The following is a 21,476-nucleotide window of genomic DNA, read 5'->3' as shown; positions in this document are numbered from 1 at the left end:
CCTCTGGGACTCCCCCTCTTTCTCTCCAAAGACTAGCCTCAAGTCTCTTTTCCTCCTGTCTGTCACCCGTTCTCCCTCTGATGTCCTGTTCCCCTCTTCAGTGACTGATGAAGACATTTGCAGGATCAAAACCAGCTCACAGATGCCTGCCAAGAGGGCTTTCCCATGTCACCTATTCAGGGCCCATATCTGCCACCTGCAACCCCACCAGTGTCCTGATGGTGCAAGCCTCCAGCAACACCTTCCAGCCAGGCCATCAGCCACGATGACAGCAATATCGATCCAGTTTCATCCTCATTGCCTTCTGCACACACATCCTCAGCCTAGCATGCAATCCACGCAGTTAGAGGAATATACAGGAGACTGTAACGCAAACATGCTCCCTACCTGGACAGCCCACTGAAGCTGCTTCCACCACTTCGTGGAATCATAGCACGGTTTAGGTTGGAAGGGACCTTTAAAGGTCATCTAGTCCAAGCCGCTGCAGTGAGCAGGGACATCTTCAAGTAGATCAGGTTGCTCAGAGCCCCATCCAGTCCAATCTTGAATGTTTCCAGGGATGGGGCATCCACAGCTTCTCTGGGCAACCTGTGCCAGTGTTTCACCATTCTCATCATAAAAAAAAAAAATCTCTTCCTTACATCTAGGCTGAATCTACCCTTTTTTAGTTTAAAACCATTACCCCTGTCCTATCGCAACAGGCCCTGCTGTCCCCATATTTCCTGTAGTCCCTCTTTAAGTACTGGAAGGCCACAATAAGGTCTCCCCAGAGAACTTGCCTTCTCCAGGCTGAACAACCCCAACTCTCTCAGCTTTTCTTCACAGGAGAGGTGCTCCATCCCTCTGATCATTTTTGTGGCCCTCCTCTGGACCCACTCCAACAGGTCCACGTCTTTCCTGTGCTGTGGGCTCCAGAGCTGGATGCAGCACTCTAGGTGGGGTCTCACCAGAGTAAGTAGAGAGGAAGAATCACCTCCCTTGACCTGCTGCCCATGCTGCTTTTGATGCAGCCCAGGATATGGCTGGCTTTCTGGGCTGTGAACACACATTGCTGGCTCATGTCCAGCTTTTCATCCACCAGTACCTCCAATTCCTTCTTCGCAGGGCTGCTCTCAATCTCTTCATCCCCCAGCCTGTATTGATATTGGGGGTTGCCCCAGCCTAGGTGCAGGACCTTGGACTTGGCCTTGTTGAACCTCATAAGGTTCACACAGGCCCACCTCTTAAGTTCATCCAGGTCCCTTTGGATGGCATCCCATCCTTCAGCCATGTCAACTACACCACTCAGCTTGGTGTCATCTGCACACTTGCTTAGGGTGCGCTCAATCCCACTATGTCATTGATGAAGATATTAAACAGTACTGGTCCCAGCACAGACCCCTGAGGGACAACACTTGTCACCAATCTCCATCTAGGCATTAAGCCATTGACCACTACCCTCTGCACATGACCATCCAACCAATTCCTCATCCACCGAATAGTCCATCCATCAAATCTGTATCTCCCCAGTTTAGAGAGAAGGATGTTGTGGGGGACTGTGTCAAAGGCCTTACAGAAGTCCAGATAGATGACATCTGTAGCTCTTCCCTTGTCCACTGATATAGTCACTCCTCATAGAAGGCCCCTAGGCTGGTCAGGCAGGATTTGCCCTTGGTGAAGCCATGCTGGCTGCCTGGAATGACCTCCCTGTCCTCTGTGTGCATTAGCATAGCTTCTGGGAGGATCTGTTCCATGACCTTCCCCGGCACAGAGGTGAGGCTGACAGGTCTGTAGTTCCCAGGATCCTCCTTTCTACCCGTTTTAAAAATGGGTGCAATGTTTCCCTTTTTCCATTTCAGTGCAAACCTGAAAAGCTACATCAGTTAATAGCTGATCCAGCATTCCACTGCCTTTCATCCACCAGCTGAAAGAGGACAACATTTTTGTCTAGCTACAGATTCTCTAATGAGACACAAAACAACACATGCTTCTTGGAAATGGTCCACGTCTCCGGTCAGTCCTTCCAACATCAGGAGTCTGTGTTATATGTGAAAGTTGCACTTATTTTTCACCTTGACTATTATGCGCTACAAGCTACTAATATGGCTATAGAAGTAAACTATCTGCTAACCAAAGAGACAGTAAAACTTGTGAAGGAAGCAATTAGGCCCTTTCAGTAGTCCCTATTTAGTATCACAGAAAATCCTTTCAAAACTCCTCTTCTTCCAATGAAAACCCTGCTTATGCCTTTCAAATTACAATAGTATTAGCTCCAATACTGTTACAGTGGGGAAAACAAGTCTGCTTTAATGCCCCAAGGATGAAAAAAAACAATAAGAAAGAAGTCGTGTGTTTGATGTTTTCTGGATAAATTTTTTGATGCTCAAAATGCCATTTTCTGAGTAACTGCATCCTAAAATAAAAAATCCTAGAGAGATATGAAAAATAAAATTCTTACAGCATTTACTTTTGCCTCTCTGTGGGATACACCAAGGTCACCCACATACGGAAAAAAACCACAAATGTTGATCAGGACAAAGTAGAGAAGGGGACTGCTTGATGAATGAATGATGTGAAGTCCTCTAGAAACAATTAACAATCATTTGACATTTGACATAATTTCTGATCTCTTTTTTCTATGGTCGGGCTCCAGATCAAGGAGGGCACCTGAATAAGTAGCAGACAGAAAGTGAATTCAGAGTTAGATAAGTTATAGGAAGGAAAGGCATTCACATAAGAAATACACAGATTGCTGATGACACAGATGACAGAATTTATATTAAGACATAAATTTCCAACAGCACGCCTTGACTTGATAGGTTATCTTTAAAAATCCCTATGGAAGGAGCAGTTCATATTTATTTAGCAACGATGCACTGGCATTCACACTGTATGCATCACCAAAGCAGTTACCTACCCATCTCCCTCCAAGCACAGCCAGAAACACTACTGCAGCAGAGGTGTGGGAAGATTTTCACAGAAGAGGGAAGCTCTTTGGTAGTCTTATGTTTACAAAGGAGTTTACTGGGTTGTCAAGGAGAAAAAAAACCCACAGTGATCCCCACACAACATGTTTTGAATGCACGCAATTAAATTTGTCACAAAATTACAGATGAGTTCTCTGCCAAACTTTGAAAGCCTGCCCTAGTCGGTATCCTCAGTTCTCTCCTAACTGGGCTTGGCAAGGAGCACCAAGATACTGTTAAGTCTGAAAGTTTGCTCGAGAACCAGATCCGCAGGTTAGAGAAGTTTTCTCGAGCCACTCCCAGCTGGCTAGTGGGCAAACCACAGGGAGACTGCCAGAGCCTCCAAGGAGGGCAAAGTTAAGGGGCAGGATGTGACACACTTACCGCAATCACGCAGGCTGCTTGTCTTCCTAACACGCAGCGTGGCTTCCAGCCTCTAAGCAAATGCACAGGACTACTAGCTCAAACAGGGTGAGATTAATTTTTTGTTGTATTGTTAAAGTATGTGTTCAATAACATTGTTCTTACACCTTCAAGACTGTGAATGGAACTTTTTTTTTTTTTTTAAAAAAGTGTTGGGAATCTCTTACAATTAAAAGATAAAGCAACGAGACCTCTGATTTTGTAGCTAAACACAAAAACCGGCAAGGCCTGTGCTCCACTGCCCTTCTCCTAAACCACCCCCTCTCTCTGGAACATGAAGTATTTCAGCTTGTTAAGTCCTGGAATATTTTCATGTGTGGTTTAGGGAGTCTCAAGTGATTGGATGCAATTAGCTGCACCAGGACCAAAACCAAAGTAACACGTTCCCTGACTTTAGTACATACTGTTTGAATTAAAACTTTCAATTGCAGCATGTTATGTTTTTATTTAACACACAAAAGAAAACCCCACCTATCCACCAATAATTTTAATGGTAAAGCCCCATTTTCAAAGCACAGTTGAATCCTGAGCTATGAACATCTCTAGGCCCCATCCTTGGAAACATTCAAGGTCAGGTCGGACAGGGCTCTGAGCAACCTGGTCTAGTTAAAGACATCCCTGCTCACTGCAGGGGGCTTGGACTAGATGACCTCTAAAGGTCCCTTCCAACCCAAACCATTCTATGATTCTATTAATGCATCTCTAACCATCTTCAACTATATACACATGAAAGCAACCACGGCAGCACACAACAATGCCAGTTACACACCTGCCAGGCAGGAAAAAAAAATCTAGGTGAGAGGAATACTTTTATTTTCTTAAATATAACACCATGTGTCAATTTAAGAGAAGGGAGGTTGTACCAGATGGGTCACCTTCCTTAAAAACAAGTGGAAACCAGACACTCATACTGAAGAAGAACAGCAATACCTTGTAGCTCCGTTAACATGTCCATTTATTCATTTGAGAGTTGGGTCATTTGCTAATAAAGCAAAGAGCACTTATTGGACATGTTAGTAATGCTGCAAAACCTGACTATCTAATATGTTTGCCTACTTTCTCCTCCCCCATTTTTAAACATAGTTAAAATATCCGGTTAGAGGGTCAGAGAAAAGAATCTAGGACAGATCCATAACAAGAGTGAGTCGTAAGTGCAGAAGGAACATTAAAAACATTACTTCAGAGGACCAGGAAGTGCAATAGCACATGACCATCATGTCCATAGGCGAGTAAAACAAAACCAGGATAATGCCAGAATTAGGTTAGCGTTTCATTTGAGCTTTTGGAGTATTCAGAGTCAAAGCATTTTAATTCTACTGCTGTCTTATAACACCTGATCTGTCAGCCCTCATAAACCTTGGTCTGGAAATTACTTATTACCAGATGAAAAGCACAGAAAATAGGTGAAAGAAAAAATGCTTACCTACCTATGGGGCACCACAACACGATTTACGTGATCTGTGGTACAATAAATGCAGACAGAGGCAGAAAAGTTGCGCCTATCTGACCATACATACAAAACTCAAGACCTTCCAATTTGTTAAATATAAGTTATAACTGTTTGCAGTGAGGGTGACGATGTGCATTACTGGCTAAAAGGGAACATATTTTCAGATACTTCTTTTTATTTTTACCAATTGCAGCTTAGGCTTAGGGGAGTATGCGTGTGTCTTTTTTCAAAAGCTAGTGCAGGTTGATGTATTTTTCTAAAAACAAAGGCACATTCGTAGTACTGACCACATTTTCACCACAGTAACAACGTCATACAACCCATCAGGCTTCTGGATTCTACACACTTTCACAATGTTAAATATATCTGTAACTATCCCCTTCTTCACTTTAGTTTTATGCTTTACGTATTATGCACTAGTTTGCCTTAGTTTGTCCTCCGTGAGGTTTTTAAGAGTTTTAGCAAGTATTGATTTGATTTTCCACAGTACAATTTCCTTTCTTTAAAACACTCCATAGTTAAGCTCATAAAACCAAACAAAATAATTCCTTTCTAACTTTTTCCAGCATTGTTTGTTTATATTTCTACACATGCAATTAGTCTAGCTTTATCTAGCAAAAATTAAAGCATTACTCTTTTTAGAAACCAACCATACTGGGACTAACACCTGCCAGAGAGATTGAGGCACCAGGTATGAAGTTTCAGTTCCACTAAATAGAAGTAACCTATCAGATTCACTCTGCATTTTAGATGTAAACAATAAACCAGAACTTCCTTTTGCTTTAATCCCATAAACATTGGCATAATGCCACAGAAGATAACATGCTAACCAGACTCTGGAAGCTGAGGACTTAAATGCACAATAAAGCAGCAATTAAAAAATTTTGTGGAGATCAAGGAAACAAAGTAAGAACAGCAAGAAAAGTCAGGCCAGAGACTTGTTGAATTCAGCATCCTACCTGAGACAGTGCCTACATGAGATGCACAAAGCAAAGAAGTACAAAGCAAGCAAATACTTCTTCCCTGATATACTCCTCCACAGTGAAGTGATTTGCAACTCCAAAACTTCCCAAGGGAGCATGATTTGACTTATTAGCTTAATGGGCTTTTCTCCAGAAAAAAACTGTCCAATCACTTTTGACGCAAACTCTGCAGAAGACTGGTAATATTGTACAACTTCTTAATATTTTTAACATTAGCAAAGAAAGTAATTGGAAGGGATCACAGGTGGGTCACCAGCCATAGGTTTCTGATCCAGTCATTCTGGTTTGTTCTTGGTGCAACACCTAAAGAAGCCTCAGAAAAGTTAAGGGGTGTTATGCTGAGACCTCTACCAAAAAACGCAAGAAGTGGCAACCTCCATTCAATGACTTTGGGCCAGCTAAAGAGCCTGAGCAATGAAGTGCATTCTCAAAAAGTCATAGTGCTGGAGGAAAAAATATATTGAAAGATACTTTTCTTGCAGTTAAACCCTAAAATACTACCAACACTTGGGAATCTCCTTCAGAATGTGCCATTCATTCATTCCAGTTCAGGAAAACACATAAGCTACATTATCATCTTTCTTCTTTTTAAAAGTGGAGCATAGTGCTGCTAACAAGCAGACGGAGAATTTTTACGCTATGCTGGCTGCAAATCTTACAAAAATTAAATCCATTTGCTGTTCTTCCATTTAAAATATGCATGGTAACAAAGCAACTGAAATTAGCATTCAGTGGTCTCTTAATCCCTCCCTGCTCAAAATGTGAAAATAAACCACCACACATTATATCACCAGTAGTCTTACTTTTTCGGCTCTGTGATGACGACAAGGATCATGACTGTGTCAAAGCAGAATGGTTATTGTCTACATTATTACTTCTGACTGTTCAGAGTGTCTGGAGCATGCAAGGCAGATAGAAAGCTTCCACCACTGCTTTCCAAAATGCTTACAAATTTTTTTGATGGTAAGTAAGTAACAGCTGAGTAGCACTAAAAAACACGCAATTCGCATGCAGAGTTTTAAAAGTTTTGCTTCTTCACAACCAAGTTTTTGAAGTAATGATCCACAGCAACTGCTGCATTAAACACGCAGACATGCCAACCTGAGAATGCTTAGAGTAGTTGCAAAGTTATACACACAACAAAAAATGATGTGGAGTACTTGATAATAATGTAGTACAACTCCCCCTCCTTAAATCTTACTGTCATTCTTGCCTTCAAAAAGTGGCTTGCACCACCTAAGTGTGTCATAGAAGTTAGGTTCCCTTCCAATACTATATAAAATCATATTCTAATTTTCCTTTCCATCATTTCCCCAATTTCTTCCACTTAGCTCCCAACAGAATGAACTATGATGATGTTAACTAACTTAAATATTTATACTCAGCATCCATGATAAGAAGCATGGGGATATGTGCAATATTTTTCACTCAGATTCATATACGAGTGATGAATCAACTCATCATATATTCACTATCAACAGAAGTGATGCACTCACCTTTTTGGGTAATTGTTTTTTTTTAAACAACATTGAAGAAACCAAAACAGATATCGTCTCAGACCTAGTTTCTCCTCTGAGCTAATCAGATTTAAAAAGCCATCAATATGTATGGGAAAGAGTAATCTAAAACTGTTAAGCCCTCTAAGAAAAGAGTTCTCTGCCCTGTTCTGATGCCCACTTAATTACTTTTCTCTCCACAACTCTTGTGGTTCATGCTAAGTTTTTTTACAATGAAATGCTCTTACAGAAAAGAAAAGCAATCACAGTATCTTTAAATTCTAAGTAATGTAACCACAAGTAAGAAACAAATCTAGCGCTACTGTTTGCCTGGGAAGCAAATGTGGAAACTGAGGCTCAAGTCCATCTAAACGTTAAAAAGTAGATGGGAATAATCACCCTCCTGCATTTTTTTCAGACTTGCTTCTTAGAAAAACAGTGATTTTGTTGTTTAAACTGTTAACCCTATCTGCTGTCCAGCTCATTGCTTTTTAGGCATATGAGAGTGGCAATTATGCCGCATTTTATTTCCTTATCCTAAATCCGTGCCCTTTGAGAAGTCTATACAACCTGATATTTTTTAATCCAACGTTCCCCCACAAACTATGTAAAAGAACAATACATCTATTTCTCTCTTTACCTCCTCCTCCAATAACTACAGTCTGAGGCTGATGACAAAGTTTTGTAGTGCAAAGAGCTACCTTGACCTTTCTATTCTAAACCAGTAAGTAAACGTAATACAAAACCTCTTCTATCTTCCCAACATACCACAAGTACCACAGAATCACAGAATGGTAGGGGTTGGAAGGGACCTCTGGAGATCATCTTGTCCAACCCCCTGCTTGAGCAGGGACACCTAGAGCAGGAACGCGTCCAGCCGGGTTTTGAATGTCTCCAGGGAAGGAGACTCCACACATCCCTGGGCAGCCTGTTCCACTGCTCTGTCACCCAAGTATCTTACATTATAAAGATGATCCTGTTGAGTCCTGTAAAGGAGGAAGACATTCGCAAAGCTCACACCATTGGTGACGTTTCCTGGTATACAGCTATATAATCTAGTTTTACAAGCAGCTCTCTAAAACTGTTACATTACTGTCTGTAATATGGTTAATTCTTTCCTCTGTATGTGTCTGCAAAGAATAGAGTGAAAGAAAATGTGATGAATTACCTACAATAGCCATAGCTAAAAAGTCTTCTTTCTAATTCTGTCTTAAACACATAATGCATTATTAGATTGGGGCATCCACCCCTGCCAAGTATCTGGAGACCATGAACATAAATTGGTTCAGAAAGGGACTGAGCTAGCTACTGAAGGATAAAACTCACAACATCTCTCAGACTTAATAATCTCAGTGGAACTTCTGGCTCAGAAAGCACCTAAACTGCAACAGAGATCCTCTTTCTCCCACTGTACAATGTTTAACATAGCCTCACGCTTTTCTCCCAATACTATAATAATTCAGGACCCAAGCTGGAGGAACCTTCAGTATAATAATCTTGTGTCGTCAAGCAAATTATTACTTTAGCATTATGTACCTATTTCCAACTTTAGCCCACACCATTATACACTCATGCATTCACACACATGCTCCGAAAGGGAGCTGCAATTACCCTGCTTACCCCCCAAAAATGTTCAGTATTGTGGATTTATACTATTTATTCTTGTCATACTGCTAGTCATGCTGTTCTCCCATTCCAAAAGATCCTGCAGTGCTTCATATCCTAGACAAATCACTTTATTACTCTAACATACCAGATTCACAACAAAACTCAGCACCGCCTTTTTTTTAATTTCATGATGCTTAAATGTACTTCAACAAATGCGTATGTTTAAAAAAAGAACACCATTCCAATTAGTCATAAGAATGAAAGATTTCCATCAAAAAAAAAAGGAAAACAAACAAACGCTGGCCAAACTTACCTTTTGCACTTCTCCCTCACCCAATCAAGCAAGTTAAAGAAACAGTCTGTGAAGCCTGTCACCAGCTCACTCCAGGGAAGCTAAATGCTTCTCTAGGCAAGACCAGCTACAGCCATCACCCCCTACAAAATCTATGCTGTCTCAAATGCTCCTCTCCATCCCTACATCTATTCAGAAAGCTTTATTAAAAACATGAGGTAAGCATAAACTAGACTACGGGAAAAAACACCCTGTAGAAGCCACACAGAGCAGTAGGTGGTAGAGAACTAGAGCTACAAAGGGTACCCAGTGCACTGCACCAAGTAGAAATCCATTTGCAACATCATCTTTTGGTATGTGACTTCTCAATTGCTCTGCAGAGAAAGCACCGAGGGTGGCGATGGTAAGAGGACGCACTGAAAAGCCCACAGCACACAAACATGGGAATATAGCTGTAGGGGAATCTACCAAGGATCATTCTAACCCCTTACTTTTGTCTCCACCAATGATTAATGTCAGATGTTTAGGGAAGAGTTTAAAACAGGACAAGCATGTGGCAATGCTGCCACAGAACAGTCTCCCTGATTCCAGATTGTGGCTTCAACTAGAGGCAAGATCTTCATATTTAATCCTCAACAGATTTGTCTTCTCTAAGTTTGTCCAATTGGTTTTGAACCCATGTAATAATAATAATAATAATCATCATCATCATCATCATAATCTTTCAGCATCCATATCATCCTGTGGCAAGGAGCTCTGCACCTCATATGGTGAGATGAATAAACTCCTTTTTAAAGTTGAATCAACCTGCTAGTTTCATTTGATGTATCCTAGCTGTATACAGTACCTAGTAATTTAATTTACTTCTTCCTATCTATTTGTGATTCATGGGTTTCTTTCATGTCCTCTCCATAGCAATCTCTTTTGGAGGCTGAAGGTTTCCATCTACAGAATTTTTCTCATACAGAAAATTCCCACATATCTGATCACTTACCAACTTGCTCTGAAGCTTTTCTAGTTCCATTGCACCTTTAATTTTATGAATGGGAGAACAAAAACTACTATCCGCAAGTAGAGTTGAAGTGCAAACTTGATGGATTTTTAAAGTTGCAGTGTTTTTAGCAGCTTTTCAGAGTATCTAAATCCCAGCACAAACCTCAACACTTCTAGTCCATGACTACTTTATGTCAGGATGAAGCTGTTCTGCCCATCGTGTTTGCCTTCACAAGCAGACAGTTCCAGTCTGCTTTTCTTAGTTAGCTTCAACAGTCCCTTTCCCATGCACAGGAAGGCGTCAAGGTGTCTGCAAAATACCAACAACTCATTTCCTCTCAGAAGCAGCAGCCCCACCGGGATTCCTACAAAGGGAGAACAGGGTTTTCCTCCAGTGGTGTAACGCCGAGAAAAATACACATAGAGAAACAAAAGTTGTGTGCAGACCACTGGATGCTGCCACAACAGCACTGTGCTGGTGAGACACTTGATATCAGCTGCCACAGACACCATTTCTGAAGACTTGCAACCAGATGAGAGTATTTGGTGGCACATAACTAAATGGTTGTATTAGGCAGGAGAGAACCAGTGAACTGAGTCCAAGCAACGACCGGCTGAGGGTGAACGGGGACAAGCGAGTGAAATAGTGTCCATGCTGGGAAGAGGAGACAGCGTGGGAGGAGAATGACTGGGACTGAGTCAAAATGTATGCCACTCTGCTGGGACTGAGCAGTGAATCAACAGCCAGGTGCAACAGCTTCTTCATGCATCCAGGAAGTGGGAATAATAAAGCTGAGCTGAAGTTGTGAGTGGTGGGAGAGATATCATATGAAGTAACAATTTATGAGCATACTTCCAGAGAGACCAAGGACAGACAAAGCCAAAACCATTAAGTAGTCAAGGCTGCTGCCCTGATCTGAAAGCAAATAGCAATATGCTAAAGGGGAAAAAAAAAACCAGTGTGGGAGCAGGGTTGTATGCAGCTGGCAAGTATATGAGAGCGTGCTAACAATTCCTGCAGAGCAGGCAAAATCCTCTTTAACATGTTACAGTTATCGAGTTACAGACCATTGCTACAGAAAGGGTTAATCAGTCACCAGGATTATTAGTCTGGCATGTAAGCATATGGGTAACAAAAGAACTGTAAATCTGAATTGTCATCTACAGATGATTCAGACATTTGTATAGAAACTGTTTATCACAAAGCAGGAGCAACAGAACATGACACAGACCCTGCCAAACTGGATATGAAAGACATTAGGATTTCACCCCACCCCAGTCCCATCTCATTGTCCCCAAGAAAGCCAACCCCCCCACCCCCCACTCAACAAAAAGTTCCCACCTCCCAATTTCTTAAGTTTTATTCTAAACATTCTCAGTTTTATTCCATTTGTTCTGCCCCCATTTACTTCTCTTATCTATGCAACACACTTCCGCACTGTGATGGGAGCCAGGAACAAATGTCCTGCTCCCCATACCATACCACCAAACTGCATTCTTTCCAAGCAAAAGATACAGTGGCATGACTTAAAAGAACCCACAAAACAAAACAAAAACCCCACATAGCTGCCTTCTTCCATGCAAGATAAGAACAAGCAGAGATATACATTTTTTAATAACCCCAATGTTAGTAGAGAATAGTTTCTAAACTTTGGTCTTCCTGTGTTTTCTAAGGTATTCTAAATTTATTTCCAGATCTTCACAATTCAGTAGGTTCTACAAAGAGCCAGTATATACTAATCTTTACCACCAAAGGGACAGCTCTGTTTCAGTGAAAAGTGACAAGAAACTCATAAGAAGATGAAGCCTAAATACAGGGATAGTTGGATAGTTTTGGTACACCTCATGCTTTACTTGTTCTACCAGGAACTGGTTGACCTTGGACATTGAAGTATCTTATTTTCACTTAACAGCCATTCTGTAAGCACTATTACACATGCATTTTCTTTAGAGATAGCCGTGCATATGTCTGTCTTGTACTGCTGCCACGAACCCCTGGACCAGTAAGGTTCACTTGTGAAAAGATGAAAGCTACCACTGCACTAGGTACCTTAAAAGGACAAGAAATGTTTTCTTCCCCACTGGATGCAACAAACACACCTGGTAGTAAAGGAGCATTTTATTTTCCCCAATATATTCGAGCCTTCACCTGACGCAATGAACTGGCATGATGGGTGACAGCACCAGCCACTAAAAGATCATAAAATTATTTTTAAAACAAAGTGACAACCTACAAGAAAGACTGAACCAAAATCTTTTAGAGAATTCAAGCCATTAGCCAATCTACGCTGTTGAGGTCTCCTTCCAGAACCACAGTATTCAGAAAGCACATTTACCAGAACAAGAAATGATCAAGACTGGTCCTATGTATTCCACTAGAACTTCTCTTCCACTGTTTCCTTCAAAAAGGATTTCAGACAAATTCAAACCAACCTCCCCTCCAATTTAGCCTGAGGAGTCCTGAGACAGTTTGGAAGACAAAAGTTAGACAAATCAAAACCCAGCAGTGTTCTCACTGTCCTCATGGCTCTTGGCAGAGCACAAAACTATCAGCAAATCATCCATAATGGCAAACAACAAAGAGCCTCACCAGAGGTGGGGAAACAAGACAAAAAGCCTTCATTCTCCTATTAATGTTGTTAACTCCTCTGGCTTTATCCTTTCAGGGTAGAGTACTGCACTCACAGCAGTGCATGCTCTGCTCTTCCCTGTAGCCTCTTCTGCTGTAGCACCAGGCAGGCTACCAACAGGAGACAGACGAGACCCTCTTTCTTTGCGTCACCTCTTGAGATGGAGGTCAGAGCCCTAACGGGACAAACATATAGCACTTTGCTCCTTGCTAGTACTCCTGAAGACCCTCCGTGGTGCTGTGAAAAGAGCCACGCTGCCAAGAGGTGCCGCCAGACATGAGGAAATGCAGATGCCTCCTCTAGCATGCAGCCACAGGAAAACTAACATAGGCCACTTGAATCTTGTTTAAAAACACCAGGCAAACATGGGGAGGAGGGGGGGAAGACAGCAAAGAGAGGGGCATCCGATATGTGGATGCCAAGATAGCAATGCTGTCAGCTGCACTTAAAGTTGTTCCTCTCCAGAGCTGTGCAAGAAAGAATTCGCGGCTCAGCTGAAGCCTTAGTTAAACAAAGCAGAGGGGCTGGATTAGCGTGCGCAAACAGCCTGGTGCTTCAAACAACATAAAAATACAGTCTGGGAATGACAGCACAAGGCAGCAAGGTCTAAAGTCTGTTTATGTCACTATGATAGCTCCTGCAATCCATCAGATTTTGTACACCCAGAACGCGGTACACAGGAGCCTCTTTTATACTTAGTTAATAAGGCACCCAGGGAATTTCACAAACTAGGCACAAAGAAGTACAGCTACCTCCATGACACTGGACCACTGACAAGAGCTTACACACATACATGCAACCACCTGTTAAGTATGGCAATGGTGATCAAAGAAACTTCCTTCAGAATGGGCACTACGGACTTTCAACATTTTTATACCACTGAAAAGGCACTTAATGAGTGTTAAGACACTCGTATGACTGCCTGCGTCATTCTTGAGGAGGATAACGAGCCAGTTCAGCTACAATGAGATTTGAACTCCTGTCTCTCAGAACTATAAGAAAAAGTCTTCCCAAGATACTTTAAACCATCAAAGCAAGGAACATCCGAGCCACTTAGGTATTAGCTGAACTAATCTCTTCGATCCTGATTTAAAATTAATGGGGTCATTGTTCAACTGGAGACTTAAGAGAAGCTAGTTACAATACAGATAGCCACAGCTCACCCAGAAACATGCTGTTCCTTATTTTGATAATCTGAGCAAATCATGGAAACAGAACGTTGAGAGCAAATCATGGAAACAAAGGTGAGAGGGGAACTATTGTCTGTGACTATGGAAAAAAGCTTCATGGCTTCATTTCTGGACCAGAAGATACAGAGACATCCCCCTGCAGATGGCATGTAGCAGAAAGCAGCCAGTGCACGACCTCAGTTTTATCTAATAGTTCTGGTATAAATCATTTCACCCTGCTGATGTGACCACAAAAGGCACCTGGTTTCTGTACCTCTATTGACTTGCAGTCTTTGGATTAATATGTCTTGCCTAAAAGGTCCACCTAGAAGAGACCAGTTCTACCCAGAAAAATAAGGTTTCAGTTTTGGGGGCGACAGTGGGGAGAGAGGCAGGGAAGGAAGCAGGATGTTGCCCAGATGGGTTATGCTGTCTCCATCCTTAGAGTTTTCCAAGATCCAAATGGATAAAGCCTTAAACAACCTTGTCTGACCTTGCTCCCGAGCCTGCTTTGAGCAGGTTGAACTGGAGACATTTTGAAGTCCCTTCCAACCTGAATTATTCCATGAAGTACACATTTAGAAATAATAGTGAGCTTGTGGGTATTCTTTTATATATTCTAATAAGCTCCTTTGGTAATGGACTGACAAAAATAATTGTTTGCAATAACATGGTCGTATCATCACCCTGTATCAGTGTTAAGTCATCAGTCTGACAGGATGACACAAATTCCATTTGCCATAATAATGATTACCTACTTTGAGATAACCTATTTTAAATTCTGTTACACAACAATAGTTCTAGACTCAATTCTAATTACCAAGCCAATGATAGTTATAATTACCTTTATAATGGATCAAGAGAGCAAGGACATAAAAGCAGGCTCAGAAATAACAGCAAAATCTTGGCCTACTCACCTTTTAAGTCATCTCCTCAGAATTTCATTAGGCATGTTGAATCCCTCTCAATGTCATACCACAGAAGGACAGAGTTTGGGGTTTTTTTAAAAGCAAAGTTAAGACAGTAATAAATCCATTAACTAAGCAAACCTTATTCTTATAGATGAGAAGGCCTCAGATACAAGACGTACACCTTCATACATCCATGTGCAGGAAGGACTTCTCAAATAATGTGCTCTTCCCTCAGGGAAAGCCCCAAAGTAACGTTTTGTACAACATTACAATGATTTTTGCACAAGACTCAACAACATCACATCAGATCGCCCACTGCCAGTGCACACAGTAGAGAGCTGAGAACACGGTGATCCACTTAAGTTTTGTAACATAGAAAATGCGGCAATTCTCTTTTTCAGTTGTCTATCACCATACAGCAAGATACTCTGGGGGTATTACCATTCTATATGTTATTAAAGGAAACAAGCTCTTAACCACGTGGCTTTTTGATGAATTTTCAGCCAAATTAGAAGTTAAGATCAGCAGAGAAGCTTATTAGCGTGCTCTGCAATAAAGAGGGTCTGCTATAACCAGTTAAGCTTTATTAATGCTGCATAGTGAGTAGAGAAGACCAATTCCTACACGCTAGCAATATAAAGGGCGAAAAAATTCTCCTCATGCCATTCTCACTTGGCCTTGCATATAAAGCAAGCAAATCTGGCTACCCATCAAAAATTGATAAGTAGATTTAACACATGGAATAAAATGACAAGACAATACTCTGTAAGATACCAAAATTCTGTACTCCATAAAAATATTGGCCTTCTTTAAGGGATTAAGTTACAGAAAGTGGAGGAAGTGTGGATGGAACTGAGTACAGAAGATGATGCCTCTCTGTGCACAGGGCCAGAGAAAGTTCCCAGTTTAGAAGGCAGTATGGCAGGGGACAGGAATTCACGTACAAGAACACCAGATTTCATTTAAACCCTAGCATTAAAATATTTAGAAGTTGAAAATAATTCAGAGATGAACAATTCTTATAAAAAGGGAACTTCAGCTCATGAGAAAAGTCTCTGCACAAGTCAGGCAAAAAGTAGTCATGACCAATGCATAAAAATATGTTACACCAATTTTGAGGCGATTACATAGTGCTCTTCTGAAAAACATGTATGCTGAAAAATTAACAGCAATGGTTAATCTTTATTTTAGCACCATAGTCTCCAAGGAAAAGGTCAACTAGGCATCCACCACAGGCAACTGAAAGCAGAGGAACTCTCAGAATAAAACCATCTGGCTTCAGGCCTTGCCAGATCTTTGTCCTGCATCACCTTAAGCAAAGATTCAACCATCGAACTTTCAAAGGAAAGTTAACAATTAGAAAACAACTCTCCCATCCCCTAAAAATACACAAAGGAAAGTAAAGCATGACCATGCCATATCTTGCACGTGTTTTCTTCAAAAATTCTGAACTGAACCGAAACCAAAAATCAGCTAACAACTGCTCACCACAAGACCAGCTTCAACTTGCCTTCCTCATTATCCTCTATCAAGCAGCTTTACACGTCAGAGGTGGCGAGTTGATAGGAAATATGCAGCACAGGGACTTGGAACATAAACTGGATCAGGACTGTAGCTTTACGCCCTACAGATAAGCAAGAGTTTTACCTTCATACCAAAACAACACATGAAGTCTTTCTACATAGATCGTTATCACTAAATAGAAATAATTTTCAAATTAGATCTACTGGTATATAAGGGGGAAAAAAAAAGCCATAAAGTTATTAATCTTTTGAGATTTCCTATTGGAAACCTAGTACACTCCTACCGTGGGTAAATACTACCATAAAGATATTTTGGCAGCAATCCTAAACCTCCAGAACCTCGTGGTATTTGGCATATTTTGAAGTGGGGTAAAATAAATTTCATGGTCTTTTGATTATCCACACACTCCATTAGGTTCCAGAGATTTAGTAAATACCACAGAAATGATGATATATCAACATTTGAGGTTTTTTTTCCTTCCCCCACTGTGAACTAGGCCACAAAATTAACAGGCCTTTTTAAAGAAAACTCATACAGCAAATGACCTCCTATAGTGAACACTGCTTTCCTATTCTCCCTTGGAAACTTCTCAAACAGCTCACCCTGCAATTTTTTCTAGGAAAACTGCATGTCCCAAGTAAAGAAAAACAAAGACTGCAACGGACACAGCAATCACTAGGGATTTACCCTCCTGCATACACCAAACTCCCAGAAGAAAGTTTACTGGTGAGGCTGACCACCCATGAAAATGACCACCGCATGGCACTTCAGTGGGGAAGGGAGATGGGGAAATCTGCAGAGGCATCCTCAGATTCCCAGTGTACCCACATCTTTTGTGGTAGCATAACTATTCTGGTTAGGGTTCAGAACTTTTTATTCCAGTATGGTTGCATCCGAAAAAGCCCTCTCATGAGCACCATTTACTGATATGAAAGTGTCTCATAATATTCATCCAACCCTCCATCTACACTGGGGTAATTAAACACTGGTATAATACAGACAGAACAACTTTTACTGCTTGCATAAATCCCAGTTCTGTTTTCCCAGGTTTGTGCAGACTGTGCAGTGTCTCCTGACACTGCTGGCCAGGACTCGAGCTATTTTAAATGAATTCTCCAAGAACCTGAAAAATACTTGACCAACCCTTGCTGAACTCCGAGGTATGAATGCTAAACCACTCTGGACACCCACGTGAGCGAGCCAAAGGCCAGGTCACGCGTGTCGCCACAGCAGTCGGCATGCTGCCACGCGCTACGTCCGGACCCATTTTCACCCTCCAGCCGCAGCAAGGCCGTGTCCCTCGAAAGGCAGCACGACCCCAACACGGGACCGGTTCGCCGGGGACCTGAGGACTGCTCTTCTTCTGCGAGCAGAGCTCACTATCGTATCCCACCCATAATCCCTCACAGCAATGTTAATAAAGAATCGATACCTAAAATTAACTTAGTTTTAATAAGGCTTTAATCCGCTTCGGTAACAGCCGCCTTCCCCGTCCCCAGCGCCGGCAGCAGCCCAGCCCGCCTCCCTCCCTCGCCCGCGGGCGGGGGCACGGCTGCAGCCTGCGTGCCAGGGCCTGCCCGGTCCCCTCCCCGCCGCCGGGGGGCCGCGCCCGCGGGAGGCGGCTGCCGGGCCGGGCCCCAGGCCGGGGCCGGGGCGGCCCAGCCCGGGCCTGCGGCGCCCTCTGCCGGCTCCCCGCCGGAGCGCCGGGCCGCGGCCCCGGACAGGAGGGAGCGGCGGCCGCAGCGGCAGAGGTGCTTCGGGCGGCGCCGGCAGCCAGGCCTGGCCGCGCCGGGGCTTGCGGCGAGCATGGCCCCCGGGCCCTCCCCTCGTCTCGCCGGGTGTGCCCCGCCGCCAGGCGACCGCGGCCCCTGCCCTCCTGTCGGGCTCCTCTGAGAAAGGCCACAGCCCCCCGCCGCCTCCTGGCCAGGCAAACGCACTCCCTCCCACCGGCCCCACCCGCCAGCCCCGCCGGCCTCCAGCCCACTGGCTACATGTTAACGTCGCCTAGGATCGTGTCATATCTCAAGTCTTGTAATCCCAGTCATTTCGCTGTAAGACACCAAATAGAGATCAAAATTTCTGCCTTCTTTATAAATAAAGTTATATTTTCTACAGTAAAAAATACCCAAATAGTACCAATTCTTAGCTGGCGTGATTCAATATTTACTGCTGCCCCTTTCCTGGCTCTTCAATCCTCATCACTTTTCAGTGATGCAGGGAGCCCGGTAACTAGCCCCTTCTCTCGTCATCACTCTCAGAACACGCTCTAGTCACGATACCTGGATTTTACACAGCCAAGGTCTCAAAGTACTGAGCAGAAAAGATAACCGTCTCACCCACCACAATATAGGAAAACTGTACATCAGCTTGCAACAAGCAGCCAGGGGCTGTAGAGAGTCCAGATCATCACAATGCTGGTGAGAAACCTACCCACTCGATTCCCTTTTGCACATACACCGAAATATAAGAAGTTCCATTTAAATACAAGAACAAACTTCCGTACTGCGAGGGTGACCAAGCGCTGGCACAGGTTGCCCAGAGAGGCTGTGGAGCCTCCGAGATACCCAAAATGCAACCGTACACAGCCCTGAGCAGCGAGCTCCAGCTGACCCTGCTTTGAGCAGAGGGGTTCAACTAGACCATCTCCAGAGGTGCCCACCACCCCAGTCACCCCGACTCCGTGACCACACTGCCAAGCTCTAGGTGTGGGACACTGCTGGGTTTTGAGGGTTAGCAGACAGAGAAAATACCTTGAAATTCTTGTCAACAGAATTCCTTCTGGAGAGATTAGGTAAGCAAAAACCTTGCATTCCTCCAAATTAAATGCAATAAAATATTAATACACACTGTAATTATAGCAGTAGCTTTTCTTTCTTTTGTTTTTTTTTTTTAACCTGGAACAGTTTCTCACCTTACAGAGCTGATCATTCTCCTCTTTGACAGGCTGAGAATTAAGATTTGTGCAGGAGTCCGAGTCTGATATCTCCAGTAAGCTGTCGTCATTTCCTGATCCATCATACCTCTCGGTAGAATCACTATCCTTCTCCCAATCAATGAACTCTGATTCATCTAAAATAAGAATATTTGTAAAAAGAATTTTTCTTAATCACCATGTATTTATTATTCATAAGCATGAAGTCAAACAGAGTAATACTACAATTACCCCTCACTTGGGGAAAAAGTGCAAAGTTGTTTTTTACGTATGTTCAACTGATCTTTACATTTAACTATTTTGTGATCCTGTCTCTCAAAATCCTACCAGCAGATAGTAGAAGCTTCTGTGAAGAAAGATATACAAATTACATTAGAAAAAAAAAAGATTTCAAAGTACTGCCCATAAGGAGGCAGTAGTATATTTAACTGCTTAGGCAGGTAGGGGCTTTTTAGTTTACTTTTCCTAGATTTTCGTTAGGGGTTTTTTTTGCCCAGTTGCATTGTGTCTTCCAAATGCACTTGTTCAGAATTAACTGTTCTAAGCAAATACTTAAGTGACCTGGCACAGCTGAAAACTTGGCATAAGCTAGCATCTACTCTAAGTGGTAACCCCCACAGAGAAATTAAAAAGCTTGTTGAAATGGTCACCTCCAAACACCATGGCTGAATACACAGGTCTCCAAATCAAACCTCTAAGGATGTCAGACAGAGGATTGTTTAGGATAATAGAAACAGGCACAAAAATAGCATTTTTTTAAAAAAAACCAAACACAACAAAGTGGCAATAAAAGACAGAGATGCAGAACAGTCCCTCCACCATCCTCATGACCAGGTGGTGTTTAATGCAACTCCAGAAGTCCACTCATATCTCCAAGGATCCCTTTAAGGCAGTGGAAGCTTGAGCAGCCGTAGCAGGCCCACTACCCTTCAGGTCTAAGTGACTGAGAGGAAGAATCTCATTGTGTTTTGTACAAATGAGCATGTTTGGAGGAGGGATGAAAGCTTTTTGGTCTTGCTTTTTTGCTTCTGTAAATGTCACATTTCTAACACTCAAAGAGTCAGGCACAGGGGAGAGGCAGCACAGAAAGGAGGCACCTGCAGAGCACTCCAGGAATCTGTACAGATCCGTGGAACTGTGGCAGTACCTTCTGGACTTGGCAGTGCTTCTACAGTCTAAATCACTAGTTTCTTCATGGAGCTTCCAAACTCTGAAGTCACCCAGACAAATAACCACACAGCTTTGGTGTTGCCTGCTTTTTCATGCGTGTGAATGCATTTCTAACTACAAGAAAGCTTCATCAGAAATTTTAGACACAGACATCGGCAACCAGGTTGCACAAAGAGGAGTCTCTTGAAGCTGTGCGGCAAGCTGCATGCAACTTGCAACAGCAGTATAAATTCCTTAATAAAATATGAGACAATCCGTTTTATCTTGTCACACTAAAGTACTAACAGTCTTGTTTCTGAAAGTGAACTTCAGGTCAAAGGGCACATCACTTCAAAATACTTTCTCAGCTATTATCCCCATACTTAGAACTGCACATATATATGTACACATGGAGATACATGCATACAACACAATAACTAGTGTATATGACAGTTACTTGAAAAAGCATGGAAATTAGAGTTCTTTTACTCCCCACTGCTTTCAATAAGTATTTTGGGTTTAGAAGAAAAACAGGAGATGATCAGATTTCCTCAGTACCCTCAAGCAGATACATAATGCATCAGGGTTTCTTCATTTACACAGAGAAACCAAATTTTGCTATCTTACAAGAGTAAAAATAAGCCTGTGTATTGTCTCTTAAAAAAAAGAGCATTAAAGATTAAAACCTGCAGGATATACTTGCAGGAGACAAGTGCAATAGAATGATATTAATGGCAGGTTAGAAAGATTCCTGGTAAGTATTAAATTGCAGTCTAGAAAATGGACAGTCCTTCCATTTCAAAAATAAGGAAAGGAAATTACTAGGAATTACAAAAGATGACCATCAGATACATCAATGACAGTGTTAAATGAGTGACAAAAGTATGGATGAAAGAATCAGCTCACAGTGGTGCTTGAACACTTTGCAAGACGTCCAGATGTGACGTCTAGCTGTAACGTCTAGTTGTAAC

At 42.4% G+C, this 21,476-nt stretch overlaps 1 protein-coding gene across 2 annotated transcripts in view; it reads right to left on the bottom strand.

The window, feature by feature from the left end:
* Positions 1–21,476, bottom strand: part of SPIDR (scaffold protein involved in DNA repair) — a 210,248-nt gene that overhangs the window by 176,237 nt on the left and 12,535 nt on the right. For both annotated transcript variants that reach the window (XM_075084980.1, XM_075084981.1), the window contains exon 5: positions 19,336–19,493. In XM_075084980.1, the coding sequence (XP_074941081.1) occupies positions 19,336–19,493 (158 nt within the window). The remainder of the gene's footprint in view (positions 1–19,335; positions 19,494–21,476) is intronic.

This window comes from Phalacrocorax aristotelis, chromosome 2 (assembly GCF_949628215.1).
Source record: "Phalacrocorax aristotelis chromosome 2, bGulAri2.1, whole genome shotgun sequence".
NCBI lineage: Eukaryota > Metazoa > Chordata > Aves > Suliformes > Phalacrocoracidae > Phalacrocorax > Phalacrocorax aristotelis.
Note: the sequence above shows the minus strand (reverse complement) of the source record. Positions and strands in the feature narration are given on the sequence as shown.